The 16,546-nt window shown below is 49.1% G+C and overlaps 1 protein-coding gene across 8 annotated transcripts in view; it reads left to right on the top strand.

Moving 5' to 3' along the window:
• The window catches only part of LOC139227908 (acidic mammalian chitinase-like), a 155,210-nt gene that overhangs the window by 76,175 nt on the left and 62,489 nt on the right, over window positions 1–16,546 (top strand). For all 8 annotated transcript variants that reach the window (XM_070859053.1, XM_070859057.1, XM_070859058.1 and 5 more), the window contains 2 exons: window positions 3,222–3,254; window positions 12,629–12,833. In XM_070859053.1, the coding sequence (XP_070715154.1) occupies window positions 3,222–3,254; window positions 12,629–12,833 (238 nt within the window). The remainder of the gene's footprint in view (window positions 1–3,221; window positions 3,255–12,628; window positions 12,834–16,546) is intronic.

Below are 16,546 nucleotides of genomic sequence, written 5' to 3'. Positions count from 1 at the left end.
TCCCTGGATTCTGGGGAGGTCCTAGCAGATTGGAAAACTGCAAATGTAATGCCCCTATTTAAAAAAGGAGGCAGACAAAAAGTAGGAAACTATAGACCAGTTAGTCTAACATCTGTGGTTGGGAAAATGTTGGAGTCCATTATTAAAGAAGCAGTAGCAGGACATTTGGAAAAGCAAAATTCAGTCAGGCAGAGTCAGCATGGATTTATGAAGGGGAAGTCAAGTTTGACAAATTTTCTGGAGTTCTTTGAAGATGTAACAAACAGGGTGGATAAAGGGGAACCTGTGGATGTGGTGTATTTGGACTTCCAGAAGGCATTTGACAAGGTGCCACATAAAAGGTTACTGCACAAGATAAAAGTTCACGGGGTTGGGGGTAATATATGAACATGGATAGAGGATTGGCTAACTAACAGAAAACAGAAAGTCGGGATAAATGGTTCATTTTCTGGTTGGCAACCAGTAACCAGTGGGGTGCCGCAGGGTTCAGTGCTGGGACCCCAACTATTTACAATCTATATAAATGACTTGGAAGAAGGAACTGAGTGTAACGTAGCCAAGTTTACTGATGATACAAAGATGAGAGGAAAAGTTATGTATGAGGAGGACACAAAAAATCTGCAAAAGGACATAGACCAGGCTAAGTGAGTGGGCAAAAATTTGGCAGGTGGAGTATAATGTTGGAAAGTGTGAGGTCATGCACTTTGGCAGAAAAAAATCAAAGAGCAGGTTATTATTTAAATGGAGAAAGATTGCAAAGTGCCGCAGTACAGCGGGACCTGGGGGTACTTGTGCATGAAACACAAAAGGATAGTATGCAGGTACAGCAAGTGATCAGGAAGGCCAATGGTATCTTGGCCTTTATTGAAAAGGGGATGGAGTATAAAAGCAGGGTAGTCTTGCTACAACTATATAAGGTATTGGTGAGGCCACATCTGGAATACTGCGTGCAGTTTTGGTTTCCATATTTATGAAAGGATCTACTTGCTTTGGAGACAGTTCAGAGAAGGTTCACTAGGTTGATTCCGGGGATGAGGGGATTGACTTATGAGGAAAGGTTGAGTAGGTTGGGCCTCTACTCATTGGAATTCAGAAGAATGAGAGGTGATCTTATCGAAACGTATAAGATTATGAGGGGGCTTGACAAGGTGAATGCAGAGAGGATGTTTCCACTGATGGGGGAGACTAGAACTAGAGGGCATAATCTTAGAATAAGGGGCAATTTAAAACAGCGGCGAGGAGAAATTTCTTCTCTCAGAGGGTTGTTAATCTGTGGAATTCGCTGCCTCAGAGAGCTGTGGAAGCTGGGACATTGAATAAATTTAAGACAGAAATCGACAGTTTTTTAAACAATAAGGAGATAAGGGGTTATGGGGAGCGGGCGGGGAATTGGAGCTGAGTCCATGATCAGATCAGCCATGATCTTATTAAATGGCGGAGCAGGCTCGAGGGGCCGTATGGCCTACTCCTGTTCCTATTTCTTATGTCCTTATGTTCTTATAAGGACTGCAACGGTTCAAGAAGGCGGCTCACCACCATTTACTCAAGGGCAATTAGGGGTGGGTAGTAAATGCTGACCTTGCCTGCGCTGCCCACATCCCGGAACGAATTTTTTAAAATGTAGGATGAGTCATACATAGGCCTGGGTAAGAACAGCAGGTTTCCTTCCCTAAAGGACATTAGTGAACCATTTGGATTTTTACAACCACTGACAGCTTTGTGGTCACTTTTACTGATACCAGTTTTGTTTTCAACATTTTTTTTTAACTATTTCAAATCTCAAACTGCCATCATAAGATTGGAACTCAGTTCTCTGGATTATTAGTCGAGGCCTCTAGATTACTAGTCTAGTAACATTATCACTATGCTTTATGCTAGGTGTCTACAGGAATTTAATGCCAGGACCAACCACCAACAAATCTTTAATCTTAAAACAGCATACTAATATGAGTTATATATGTGTTTAGAATTTTTAATTGCATTTGATAGAATTTCTTTTTCCTTTAATATAGATGGGTTGTGACAGACTTTGCCATAAATTTTCATTTTTTTTCTACAATTGTCTTATTTACTTTTTAGAAAAGACTGATTGTAGAAATAGGTTCAGCATTAAGATAAATGGTCCGGAGCTCAGTCCATGATTTAAAACATGACTATAAATTACGTACAACTTCTCCGTTACATAAGGTTGCATTTTGCTCACATTAAAATCAGCAGATTCAACTATTTCATGTTCGAGGGAGCTGAGCTTCTCTTGATCTTTGTAAAGTTGAATTTATTGATTAAACCCTGACTTCCCAACCATTTTCAAGTCTACAGAGACACCTAGCACATAGCCTGTGTTATTTGAATGGAATAAGCAATGGTTGGCTTAGGACAACAGGACAATCTTCCGCATCCATGATTGCTGACCCACTGAGAAACCCCTTAGGAGTTTCTCAGGCTGGAAACCTGAGCTACATTGGGAACTTCCATTCCTTCTGGGAGATACTATAGATGGAGGTGACAGCCAGCCCTTTTTACATAGAATTACATAGAGATTATAACACAGAACAAGCCATATTGGTGTTTATCCTCTATGCGAGCAGTGAAGAGTACTAATCCCATGTGCCCGCCCAGTTCACGTATGCTTTTATTTATTTTTCCTTCAACCACCTAACCTATTTTTGCTCACATTACTGTGGCAAAGCTGTATATCACACTATTATTTTGCAGATGGAGGTGCCAGATATGGAACAGCTAACAGAAGCTCCGGTTTCTGTACCCCAATACCTCCAATTTGAAATTATTATCCTTGCGTTTAAATCCCTTCATGGCCTTCTCTAGCTCTGTAACCTGCTCTATCTCTGTAACCTCCTCCATACTTAAAACCTCTCTCTCTCCCCCACCCCATCAAACTCTGCATTCTTTTGACTCTGGCCTCTTGTGCATTCCCCCTCCCTTCACCCATCTAGATCCCATTCCCTGGAATTTACTCCTTAAACCCCTCTGCCTCTCCACCTTTTCCTTCTCCTTTAAGATGGTCCTTAAAACCCATTTCTTCGATCAAACTTTTAGTCACCCCTTCTAATATTTCCTTTGGCTCGGCATCCGTCATGTCTGAAGAGCCTTGGATTATTTTTGCAACATTAAAGATAATATACAAATAAGGTGTCATTGTTGAAATGGAGGAAACACAAAACAAAATACATTTTAGGATTATTTTCCTTTTTTTTTCCTAGTGGGATTCATACTGTTGTCGCAACTGCAACTGGGTAAGTCACAGTATTACAACCAAATGCAAGAGCTACTGTTCATTATTATATATCAGTTGTTAATTTCCTTAAATAATTGTACCCTATTAAACAATTACCTAAATAATTATCATCATCATAGGCAGTCCCTTGAAATGAGGATTACTTGCTTCCACGCCAAAAAAGGATGAGTTCACAGGTGTTTCAATGAAGGATCTAATATTCCAAGTCCTGAACTACATCCTGAAGTGTGGAAGATGCCTGTGTGTGGATTTTTTAAATGTGTGGTGGCCGTTGCACACCAGCCACCACACTGGCTTGACAGAGGCTTGATAGGTCTGGTCCAGTAGCAAGGGTTATCCAAGATGACTGGAGACCTGCTCTGCTGCACGGACCTAGTGTGCACACATATCCCAGTGTGAGCTGGCCCATGCTGCCCCTGGGCCCCGAACTCACGCCTCTCCTGGGCCCCGATAACGTCCCGCTACAGTCTCTCACTGCTCCTTCGCCCCGATCTCGCCGCTCCTGTTGTATCTGCCCACGCTCCAATCACCGACCTGGACCTTGATGACATCACTCTTCGCTGCCATTGCCTTCCTGCACCAGCTCGTGTTGCTCCCTGAAGTAGTATGCCTCCACACTGCTCCCAAGGCTTCCACGCCGCTCCTTTTATGGCCCTGACCTGCCACTGGTGTTCTCACGCAGGTCGGGGCCTCCACGCTATCTCAATAATAATTGCACATCGAACATTGTATTTAGATTTTTTTTTAATTTTGAATAACTTTGAACTATTATAGAAAGTGTTAGGGGTTGAACTTGGTGGAAGTTGCGCCTGCAGCACTGAGGTTCCGCTGGAAATGTAGTTTTTTTGGCCGATTCCTCTGGAACCGCCCATCTGCCGTCCACGTTCCACCCGACGGGAGATTGGTGGGGAAGGGTTCCGCCGATGCGAGGTCGTGTCGCCCGCCCATGCCGGATGCTCCAAATGGCCCATATTGGTCAGTTATGCTGGCCTCCAGTCGACCTGCTGCCCCCCAGATGGACCGCTCGGGAAAAGCAAGTCTGACCTGGACGGCAGTCGGCTGGCAGGGAGAATGGGTGGGAGGGAGTGCTGGAGGCCATCAGATTACAGCAGTCGGCAGATGCTGGACCATTATGAGTGGGACTGCTGGAAAAAAAGTTAGGTGCATGTTGCATTACTTTACTGCTGATGGTGATGTTTAATTGGGATGTCATCAAAGCGAGTGAAATGAGTCTAAGCTGATGGAGGCTTTTTTGTTGGGCCTTGCTGAAAGTCCTTCATTGAGAAGCCCACTGGCAAAGGGAAAATTATTATGAATAAGTGAAAAGTCTTCAGCATGTCACATTTTGTACATCCAAGCTGATTCATTAATTGTGTGACGCAATGTATTGCAATGTAACTGATGACCATGTCATCTCAGGGGTGGCACTCCTCCATATTTGGCCTTGGAAAAAGAGGGTTGAAGTGCAAGCCTTAAGGTCTGCCCTGCAAGTAGGTAAAGTGAGAGAAATTGAATGGCAGCCTTCCTGCATTGGTGACCCTTCCTTGTCATATTGCAATGGCCTGATGACAGGACCCATTATACAGTGCAGTCAGATGTGGATGGGAAGATATTCCTGATAAAGCAGATGACCTGAGGAGCAGATGTGTGTTTCTCACAATGCACCACACATGACGTAAAAATGACACACTCTCCAAGAGAGGGTCAGCAATGTGAGTGTATCTACAAGTGCACAATAACAAAAGTTACATAAGATTATTAAATGTGAAAAAAATTACAGGAGCAACACGCACCCCTCTACCCGGCACCACCACCTCTCTTGCCCCCCTTACAGGGATGCCCAATGTCCTTTTCCTATCCCCGCCTACATGACGGCATGGCGTTCCCCTGCCCCTCACTGCCTCTGGTTGAGAAGGTTGTGCAGGAGGGCAGCGGGATGTCTGCAGATGTGTGAATCTTGGTGAAAAGGTAGGGTGTGGTACCAAACATGCCAGGATCTCCTGCTCCTCTGGATCTCTCTGTCTTGAGGGTGTGGGGTCAGGGGTTTGCATTAGATGTGCAGAAGCCATCCCTTACCTCATGGCCTCAACGCTCTCCATTGTGCGCTCCCACACTGTAATGAGCCGGTCCATCCTCTGATCATACTGCTGGGTGAAGGTGGCGATGCTGCCAGCTGTCGCAGCCATGGTCTGCAGCATATTGCGACCTATCTCCACACTGGTGCGAGGTGGCTGCACCATCTCGTTTAGTACAGAGAGCCGTGATGCATCCGCAGTTGGTTGCGCGCTCCTGGTGGGTGCTGGCACCTTGCTTGCCTTCGAGCCACGTCCTCTGCGCTTGGTAGAGCTTGCATCTGTGGAGTCCGTTGGAAAGCCCAAGAAATCGGAGCCCGATGATGAGGTTCTGCGGACACTTGGCAGACATGGCAGGAGGCTGCTGTCAGCCGGTTCCAGCTCCTCCAGGTCAAGGGGTAGAAAGACGAGCCCTTCTCCCTCCTCTCCTGTTGTTCCTGGCCCTAGGTGGCGGAGGTAGAAGCTGTAGAAGTGGGTGATGGGGGGGGAGGAAGGATCTGCTGTCTTCAGGTGTGGAGAACGTCGGGGTGGGAGACGCTGGGGTCTGACGGCTTCTCTGAATAGCGATGGGCTCCCTATATCTGTTCTGTCCAAGAAATGTTGTCCTGCAAGTAGAGGACAACATTTCAATCTGTGGGGGGGAGATGGGTGGGGATGGCGGGTGTTGGTCAAGCTGAGATGTGAGCCGCTCCATCTCACATTATGCCAGCAAGGAGTTCCATCTCTACATGTCCACGCCAATAATGGACGACAAAGTGTACGTTCAACCGTGAGCACCTTAACATTGCATGTACTTTCATGCTATGAGTGTTGCTGACACCAGAGATTAGTATAACCTTACCACGTGGTAGCACCAGATCTGCATCAATGTGTGTGGTTGCACGGCGGCGGTCACCTACCAATGCCAACGCACGCTCCTCCAGCCTGGTCAATTTAACAACCTCTTCTGGGCCCCCTCCGGTCGCATGCAGGCTTGCCTTGTTGGTTGCTTTTTTTTTCTGCACAAAGAAACGTTGCAGCCTTTAGCCCCTTTGCTGATGCCTCCCCCCCACACACATTCTTCTCCCCCCGCCACCCCCACACATTCTTTCCCCCCCACACGCACACATCTGGCACACAACCTTTTTGGCCTTGGACAGGAGGGAGCGAATAAATTTGTACTCTAGCTGCCACCAACAAATCGTTCCAACTTTTGCGGCATTGGTCTCCATTCTGCTCAACGTTGCCCATTGCAGTCACCATCTCACCAATCTCCATTCAAATTCGTCGGTATTGGGCTGGTGGAGGCTTGCCATGACCATCCCGGGTGAGGTCGCTTTACCTGCACTCCACCTCCGTCACGAGCTTCTCCAATTCCTGTTCATTGAACCACGGAGCTCTGGGCCTGGTTTTGCCAGTCTTCATTGAAGATTTCTGGCCACTCATCCTCAATGATGAGAGGAATGGCTGCTGAAGAGTTTGTGGGTTTAAATTTCTCACACTGCCCCCTCTGCAATTCAGACTGCCCCTCTCCGATGCGACCTCTCTGCTCTCCAACCTGCAAAACTCCCTTCTGCAATGCCATCACTCTGCTCTCCAGGCTCCAACTCTCTACTCTCCAGGCTCCAACTCTCCTCTCCCCTCTCACACTCACAGGTGGAATTAGGCGGTCTGCTTTTATGCGCATGCGCAGTTCACAAATCAGCCTCCAACGGCCACAAAATGACGTCATGTCGGAAGAAGAAAACTACAATAAAAAAATACGCGAAGTCTTGCGCATGCGCAGTGAAGGCCCTCCGCAGATCTCCGAGTGGCAAGGCCTCCAACTGATGCACAATAGTGATGCCCGCCAACTGCCGCTGCTGCCCGCACAACGGAGCTGAAAGTGGTTCCCTACGGGATCCAGCGGCAACGGACGGCAAAAATGTAGCTCCCGCCCGGGGACTGCCGAGAAACGGGCGGCAACCAATTTCGGCCCCTTAATTTCTGCCAATAATATATTTAAGAGGGAGTTATTTTACAGAAGTAAAATCTAGTAAGATTTTTTGGGATAGAAATTCATTATAGCTGAGGAATGGACGGTGTCATTAGAAAAGTTGGCGAATTAGCACCAGGCGCTAATGCTTTAGACTGCACACAAAATTCATGCTCACTGCTCAAAGAAATGATTGGAGTCCTAATTCAAGTCTTAAAGTCCAAGCTCATTGATGTTACACTCAAAGGGTAGACCAATATCAGGTGCAGTTTAATCGCAAGTCATGATTGCTACAGCCTTTTTCCAGCACTCAAAGGGGAGGTTCATTGATGCTGCAGAACCATCATTCTCAGCATTGCTGGCTGTGCAGCTGCCTCAGCAAGCAGCAGCAGGACAAGGAAAAGGAGCCAGAGGACTGAAGCAGTTAAACTCATGGCAGATCCATGCTCCAGGGAGAGCACGTCGATTCTGCAATCAAGCATTGGAGGTGTTGGATTTTGCTGTGGAGAGACGGAGGGCGGTGTTCTATCCGGCCAGTGGCAGGAGGCCCCCACCACAAGTTTTCCGCACCATGTGGAGGGAGGTAGCATAGCATGTCTTGGGCAGGAGCCACACAGTGCAGGAAGAAATTTAACGACCTCAGGCGGTGGTCAAGGTGAGTGAATGCTTCAACAAATGCTACATCCACAATCTGAACCACAGTCTTCGCATACTGTCCAAAGCACCACACAACCAGCAGTCACCCACCACCAATCTCTACCTACCAACTCTAATGTATGCACCTGTGAGTATGCTCACAGGTTTGTACACTTGTTGATGGGCTGCTCTTGCATGCTCTTCACTTTGCCTTCCTCGTCTGCCATCCGGACATGCCATGGTGCACCATCTTGCCGTCTGGAGGAGGCGGGGGTCCCCGATGGACTGCACTCTACACGGGAGTCCTCCCACTATTTATCGGGGACTTGGCCTGGAGGGTGGTGCATGGAGCAGTCCTGTGCAATAAATTTTTAAGCCGGTTCACGGGCTCCCAGGCCGCCTGCAATTTCTGCGGTCTGGAAGAGTCCGTGTTCCATGTTTTTATTGAATGCACGAGGTTGCAGCCCCTGTTCCAATATTTAAAGGGGCTGCTCCTGAAATTCTGGCTGCACTTCAATCCCACACTCCTGATCTTTGGGCACCCTGTGCGGAGGGGAGCGGGTAGGTCCGAGGGCCTCCTCGTAGAACTGCTCCTGGGCACGGCCAAGGGTGCCATCAGCCGGTCCAGGCAGCGGGCGGTCGAGGGGGTCATTCAGCCTGACAGCCTGCCTCTCTTCACGCCTATATCCAGGCCAGGGTGTCCTTAGAGATGGAGCATGCGGTGTCCACCGGTACGCTCGCGGCCTTCCACGAGAGGTGGGCGCCGGAGGGACTGGAGTGCATTATAACCCCCGGCAACCAAATTTTAATTTGATTTTATTTATTTTACAGTTTAATTAGTTTTAATTGCCCATTTTGGTGTTCCCCTCCCCTTTTATGGGGGGCACTTGTGGATTGTATGATTTTAATGCCCCAAAACAAATCACAAAAGGAAAAAAAACCACAAAAAAACTCAAAAAGAGGGCAGTTATAAGTGTCTGGAGTGTCCCCCAGATCGGGAGGCACTTGATTTAATGTTTATTTTGTCTCCCCCTAAAAGAGTTGTACACTTGTTGATGGGCTGTTCTTGCACACTTTTCACTTTGCCTTTCTCGTCTGCCATCCGGACACGCCATGGCGCACCATCTTGCCGTCCGGAGCAGGCGGGGGTCCCCGATGGAGTGCACTTTACACGGGAGTCCTCCCACTATTTATCGGGGACTTGGCCTGGAGGGTGGTGCACGGAGCAGTCCCGTGCAATAAATTTTAAAGCCGGTTCACGGGCTCCCAGGCCGCCTGCAATTTCTGCGGTCTGGAAGAGTCCGTGTTCCATGTTTTATCGAATGTACGAGGTTGCAGCCCCTGTTCCATTACTTAAAGGGGCTGCTCCTCAATTTCTGGCTGCACTTCAGTCCCACACTCCTGATCTATGGGCATCCTGTGCGGAGGGGAGCGGGTAGGTCCGAGGGCCTCCTCGTAGGACTGCTCCTGGGCACGGCCAAGGGTGCCATCAGCCGGTCCAGGCAGCGGGCGGTCGTTCAGCCTGACTGCCTGCCTCTCTTCCGCGCCTACATCCGGGACAGGGTGTCCCTAGAGATGGAGCACGCGGTGTCCACCGGTACGCTCGCGGCCTTCCGCGAGAGGTGGGCGCCGGAGGGACTGGAGTGCCTCATCATCCCCGGCAACCAAATTTTAATTTGATTTTATGCTTTAAAGTTTAATTTGTTTTAATTCCCGGGTTTTTAGTGTCCCCCTCCCCTTTTATAGGGGGCACTTGAAAATTATGGTTTTAGAGCCCAAACAAAAACAAAAACAATCTACAAAAATATTTAAAAAAACAAAAAAAAAGGGCCTTGCAAAATGTTTGGAGTGTCCCCCAGATCGGGGGTCACTTGACCTAATATTTATTTGTCTCCTCTAAAAGAGTTGTACACTTGTTGATGGGCTGCTCTTGCACACTCATCACTTTGCCTTCCTCGTCTGCCGTCCGGACACGCCATGGCGCACCATCTTGCCGTCCGGAGGAGGCGGGGGTCCCTAATGGGAGTGCACTCTACGCGGGAGTCCTCCCACTGTTTATTGGGGACTTGGCCTGGAGGGTGGTGCACGGAGCATCCCGTGCAATAAATTTTTAAGCCGGTTCACGGGCTCCCAGGCCGCCTGCAATTTCTGCGGTCTGGAAGAGTCCGTGTTCCATGTTTTTATTGAATGCGCGAGGTTGCAGCCCCTGTTCCATTATTTAAAGGGGCTGCTCCTCAATTTATGACTGCACTTCAGTCCCACACTCCTGATCTTTGGGCACCCTGTGCAAAGGGGAGCGGGTAGGTCCGAGGGTCTCCTCGTAGGACTGCTCCTGGGCACCGCCAAGGGTGCCATCAGCCGGTCCAGGCAGCGGGCGGTCGAGGGGGTCGTTCAGCCTGACTGCCTGCCTCTCTTCCGCGCCTACATCCGGGCCAGGGTGTCCTTGGAGATGGAGCACGCAGTGTCCACCGGTACGCTCACGGCCTTCCACGAGAGGTGGGCGCCGGAGGGACTGGAGTGCATCATCACCCTCGGCAACCAAATTTTAATTTGATTTTATGTTTTAAAGTTTAATTTGTTTTAATTGCCGGGTTTTAGTGTCCCCCTCCCCATTTATAGGGCGCACTTGTAAAATATATAATTTTAATGCCCCCAAAAAGATCAAAAAAAAACCCAAAAAACAAAAAATATTAAAACAGAGGGCAGTTAAAAGTGTCTGGAGTGTCCCCCAGATCGGGGGGGGCACTTGATCTAATGTTTATTTTGTTCCCCCCCCCAAAAGAGTTGTACACCTGTTGATGGGCTGCTCTTGCACACTCTTCACTTTGCCTTCCTCGTCTGCCGGCCGGACACGCCATGACGCACCATCTTGCCGTCCGGAGGAGGCGGGGGTCCCTGATGGAGTGCACTCTACGCGGGAGTCCTCCCACTGTTTATCGGGGACTTGGCCTGGAGGGTGGTGCACGGAGCAGTCCCGTGCAATAAATTTTTAAGCCGGTTCACAGGCTCCCAGGCTGCCTGCAATTTTTGCGGTCTGGAAGAGTCCGTGTTCCACGTTTTTATCGAGTGTGCGAGTTTGCAGCCCCTGTTCCATTATTTAAAGGGGCTGCTCCTGAATTTCTGGTTGCACTTCAGTCCCACCCTCCTGATCTTTGGGCACCCTGTGCGGAGGAGAGTGGGTAGGTCTGAAGGCCTCCTCGTAGGACTGCTCCTGGGTACGGCCAAGGGTGCCATCAGTCGGTCTAGGCAGCGGGCGGTCAAGGGGGTCGTCCAGCCTGACTGCCTGCCTCTCTTCCGTGCTTACATCTGCATCAGGATATCCTTAGAGATGGAGCACGTGGTGTCCACCGGTATGCTCGCGGCCTTCCGCAAGAGGTGGGTGCCAGAGGAACTGGAGTGTATCGTCACCCCCAGCAACCAAATTTTAATTTCATTTTATATGTTTTAAAGTTTAATTTGTTTTAATTGCTGGGTTTCAGATGAAGGTATACCTGCTCCCACCACTGCCACTCCGACATTGCTTTTGTCGCTGCCTGTCATCAAAGCAGCAGACTATAGCCGGGCCTTCCAGGGCCAGAGCTGGTCGAGAGCATCCTGCAAGGCCATCTGAAGTCCCGCACGGACACTCAGCAGCCTTCCACCAGCCCTGCTGCAGCCACTGGGCCAACACTTCGTAGGAGCACTAGAGTAGACAAAGGCACAGTAATGACAAGTACTAAGGGATTCTTTTGTGGTGTCTGTCGTTTCAACTATGCAGTGTGAAACAGCCTGCGAGAGGGATGGAATGATGGGGATGTGGTGAGCAAGGGGGATATGGGCTTTAAGTCATCCTTGTGTGAGGCTGGAGTTCTGTTTGGAGGAAGTGGCAGAGTTCTGTGACCACCTCCTTTGTGAAGTGGAGCCATCTAATACACTGCTCCTCACTTCATTGAAGGTAGGAGAAATGTTTTCGGAATACCCTTGGAGGGTAAGGTCCCCTGCTGAGACCTCTGATGACCTTCCTCATCTCTTTGCGCACATATTCTTGTAATTCTTGCTGCCTACACTCCCTCCACCGTCAATACTGGAGGGCGAGGTGACATATCAGTACGGCCCCCATTAATGTTACCAAGTGTAGCAGTTTGATTTTTTAAAGAATAAATACAGCTACTTTTTGGTTGCCACAATACTCCTGATACAAAAAACCTTGAAATTACTGAATTAAACTGCTGGACTATGTGAAACTGACAAGAAACCACTGAAACTGCACTAACCTGACAAGCTGCGAGTCATCACTGATGATCCCTTTAAATAACGTCTCTGGAGCCGGTTTCCTGGTGCTTCACACCAGCTTTCCCAGTTGCTGTTTACTCCAGGCGCTAACGTAAGTGGTGAAAATCAATTTCGCAGATCGAGCAGTCAGTGAGCATTGTACACTCAGTGATGTCACAATCCACCTGGCGTTGAGGCTCCCGGCGATAACTTTTACCGGCGGCGCTGCAGTGGGGACAGGATTTGGCATGCAGTACTGGATTCACATCACCCTGGCGATAATGTACTAGTGCCCTAAGGTACAGAATCTTTCCCCCTAAATCTTTGCAATGGTGATGTTGGACTTTATACTAAATACCACCATAGATGTTGCTTTCAAATGTTTAAATATTATCCTGAATTTTTGTCCTGGGATAATTCACAAGTTTTATCACAACGTAATTTATTTTCTATTTTTAGGCAATTCTTTTATTTTGGTCTGTTATTTCACAAACTGGGCGCAATACAGACCTGGAATTGGTCGGTACCTGCCTATGCAAATCGATCCTTTTATGTGCACCCATCTGATTTATGCGTTTGCCAACATGACTGCAAGCAATGAACTGACTAACTTCGAATGGAACGATGAAGTTCTTTTCAAAGATTTCAATGATCTCAAAATAAAGTGAGTAGAGATACATTTCTCGACAGTTCATTTATACACTCAAGATTTTCTTAATCCATGGTTCGTTCCCATGTCAAATGTTTTCAAATTCTACCCTTCCACCCCTCGCTTCCTGAATTTCATTTCTCCTGACCTCAAGACATTTCAGGGTACTGCCAGCGGACCTCCAGTTCTCTGCCCTCAAAAAAAGCAACAAAGATGATTCTGGTTAGCAGAAGTTTGAACTCATGTGTAAAGGATAAGGAAGCTGGATTTGTTTTCACCAGAAAAAGGAGACTTCACAAAATCAACGCAACTGATCCAGTAAATTAGTCACTATGAATGTAGTGTAGGTGAGCAACTTGGTGTCCATAAACACAAATCCCTAATGGGTTACTTGGATTTTTGGCCCCAAATTTCCCCAGCCGCCTAGTGTGGTGTAGTTTGATGTGGTGCGCTGACTTCCTGGGGGAAAAAAAAGCGGCAAAAATGTTCATTTGAATTTGGCCGCTCCCTCGTCATCCGGATCCATCGGCGTTGCGCTGCAGAGCCTGGGGGGGCGGAGCTTCGGCCACGCTGAGCAAGCACGGCCGGCAGCGGGGCGGGGCGGGGCTTGGGCCCAGCGTGTTGTGTAGTGCCGGCAGGGGCACACATGACCGCTTGAGCGTGCTTGCATGCGCAATGGGCAGTTCAGTTTGCGCACATGTGCAGTGTAACAGGAAGCTTGGCAATCGGCCAAATAAAGACAGAGCGTCCTCAGAATCATTGGTTATGGAGCATATATAAAGGTGAGGTCCGAATATTGATTTTTGTGTGGCTGAGGGAGTGGAAAGGAGTGCTGGATCTTTGCAGAAGAAATTGGCCCACAACAAGAGAGAAAGAACTAGAACAGGAGGAGGTCCTCCAAATCTGCACCAACTGACACCCCTGGAACAGAGGGTTGCTGCCTTGCTAACTCGCATCGGCAGAAAAAGAATCAGCTCTGCACAAGCTGGACCCACATGCGAGGGTGAGGGTGAGTCATTAAAATGCATAGTCACCATTCAAATCAACCTGCTGACTGACCTGCTACGCGTGAGACTACTCATGCCCACCCTGCCCCTTCCTGTGCTGCAAACCACTTGACTGTTGTGTTGTCTTTTGCAGAAGAAGAAGACACTCCTCAAGATCCTGAGAATCCAGATGCGTGAGCTCCAGATCAAGGCGGATGGGGGAAGGAGGGTTCCATGGAAATGTGGGCTCAGGAGAATGCTGACCACGATATGGATCAGGACGTATCACATGGCCTTACACTGCCAGAACCCTCCATGAGCTCCTCGTCAACCTTCCATGGGTTCACACCTTCCGAGGTCATGGGTCCGAATGGCGGTCCGGAAATGCATCTTGGGACACCCAGACCCCACTGTCCCAGCCTGTGCCTTGCACTCGAGGGGTGCCACTAGGCAGACCCATGGCGAGGGGAAAGAGAAGCCAACCAGTCTCTCCTGAGAGGCAGCCCTCAGCAGACGTTAATCAGGTTGTTTCATTGGGTGAGGAAACCGATGCCCTCACAAGATCACTTGTGGCAGCCGTCAGTGGGGTGCGTATTGAGGTCGCCACACTGTCGGGTGAAATCTCTGCACTAGGACGGGAAGTGAGGGCGGGCATTTCAGAGGGTGTGCAGACAATGGCAGATGCCATGAGGGAGCTGGCTTCTGCAATAAGGGCACAAAGGCCGAGACTCAAATGCCACTCCCACTTCACTCCACGCACCAGCCACCAGTCAGACCCAAGCCGGGCCCCCAACCCCCCCACCCCCCCACCACCATCAGCGACCCTATGAGGAAGTGCATTTTCCCTGAGATGTGGGTGAGGGATGGGTGCAGACTTTCTTTCCTGTTGTTGCTGTTGCTGTTGTTGTTGTTGGTGTCATTGAAGTGCACTGTAAAATTTACAATAAAAGATATTTTGCATCAAAACTGAATCATCCTCCATTTGTGCCACGCAACAGTTAGGGTCAACTGTAAAACGTAAAAATCCCTCACCCTGCAGTCAAGCGTGCCTGCTGCCCATAACCCTGGCAGAGGAGGGCTAGCCGGTGCGTTCTGCAGTCGGCAAGGTTGGACTGCTATATTTTCAGTAGCTGATTTATCTTTCATTTATTTGTGATGATGTTGTGCAGCTGTTGTGCTGAAGATGTTGTAATGTTGTGCTGATGTTGTGAAGGTCTTTAGTGCTTTGGAATCCTCTAACTCACCTACCCCCAACCCCACCGCCCGCCCCATCTCTGGCTATCTACGCTGATTTCTTAAATGTAGGTAAGGTTTTTCTGTGCCGACAAAAGTGGCCACACACACTGGCCTAAGTTCGTTTGAAGTAACTTTCAGCTGGCCAAATGTGCTTCTATGGCCAGTAGAGGCATAAGTGGATGTCATGCCCCCTTTTGGAGAGAACAAACTAAACTAGAAAAAAACCTAACTAACTGACTTACATTGGAGCAAGTTAAATGGGAAAATTTGCGATTTTTAAGTTATTCCAAAAAAAGCGACTTACTGCAAAAAAAATTAGTTGTTTGCACTCCAAGAAGGAAGTGGAGTGCTAAATCAAGCGCTTCACTTCCTTCTGGGAGCACAATTGGCAGCAGGCGGAGTGGTGACTTCAGTAACGCTGCACACTAGGCCATGTAGCGTTACCGGTTCAAAGGCCCCTTCCATCCCTTAAAGGGAAGGTCCATCTGCAAAATAAAAAGTATCTACCAAGACCACCAGGGTAGCCGCGATCCCACGAGATCAGCCCAACACTCAAGCAGAGTGCTGGGCTGATCGATCGCGGGCAGGATCTCGGTAGGGGTGGGGGTGGGGGTGGGGGTGGGGGTGGGCTCAAAGATTAAGGAGCGACTAAAGTTAAAAAAATAATTACATAAGAGATGAGTAAAAACCAGCTATAAGTAAATAGATGTATTTGGCTAAATATACTAAACTGAGAAATAGAAACCAAATTAAACCCATCTGATAATCATAAGTGAATCTGAAAATAGAGTTAAATAAATAACTTGTTGGTTAAATAAATAAATATAGAGCAGATAGCAATGTGTCAGGACTGAAGAATGTGCAAATTCATGATAGTGAGACTAGCCCGCTTGATCACACCTGGAGGAAATGTCTTTAACTTGAGGCACTCTGGTTCAGAGTCATTTAGCGGGTGCATGACTTAGAGACATTGGGCCCAAGTTTCGGCATCTGGTGAAAACGGTGCACCTCCGAGACTTACGCGACCTGCCTGGGCTCGAAGGTGCACCAGAATATTCTGTAGCAATTCTCCGGTCCTCCTGGACCATGGCGTGGAGTGGCTAGGCGCAGCATAGTCTCCCTGGGGAGGAGCCTGCCTGCAGGGAGGCGGGGCTAGGGATCATGCCTTCTTCTCAGTGCCGGCAGCATTGCGCAGGCGCGTTGGAGCATGTGCGCCTAAGCAATGGCTCAGGGAAGCGTGGGTACCGGGAGGAGGGGAGCGTGGGTACCGGGAGGAGGGGGAGCATGGCAACAGGGAGGAGGAGGGGAGGGAGGAGGGGAGGGGAGGGGAGGGAGGAGGGGAGGGGAGGGAGGAGGGAGGGGAGGGAGGAGGGAGGGGAGGGGAGGGGAGGGGAGGGAGGGAGGGAGGGAGGGAAGGGAGGAAGGGAGGAGGAAGGTGAGGGGGGGAGGGGAGGAGGAAGGGGAGGAAGGGAGGGAGGGAGGGGAGAGGAGGAGAGGGGAGGGGAG

Source organism: Pristiophorus japonicus, chromosome 17 (assembly GCF_044704955.1).
Source record: "Pristiophorus japonicus isolate sPriJap1 chromosome 17, sPriJap1.hap1, whole genome shotgun sequence".
Lineage (NCBI taxonomy): Eukaryota > Metazoa > Chordata > Chondrichthyes > Pristiophoridae > Pristiophorus > Pristiophorus japonicus.
This window is presented reverse-complemented; position numbering and strand designations above follow the sequence as displayed.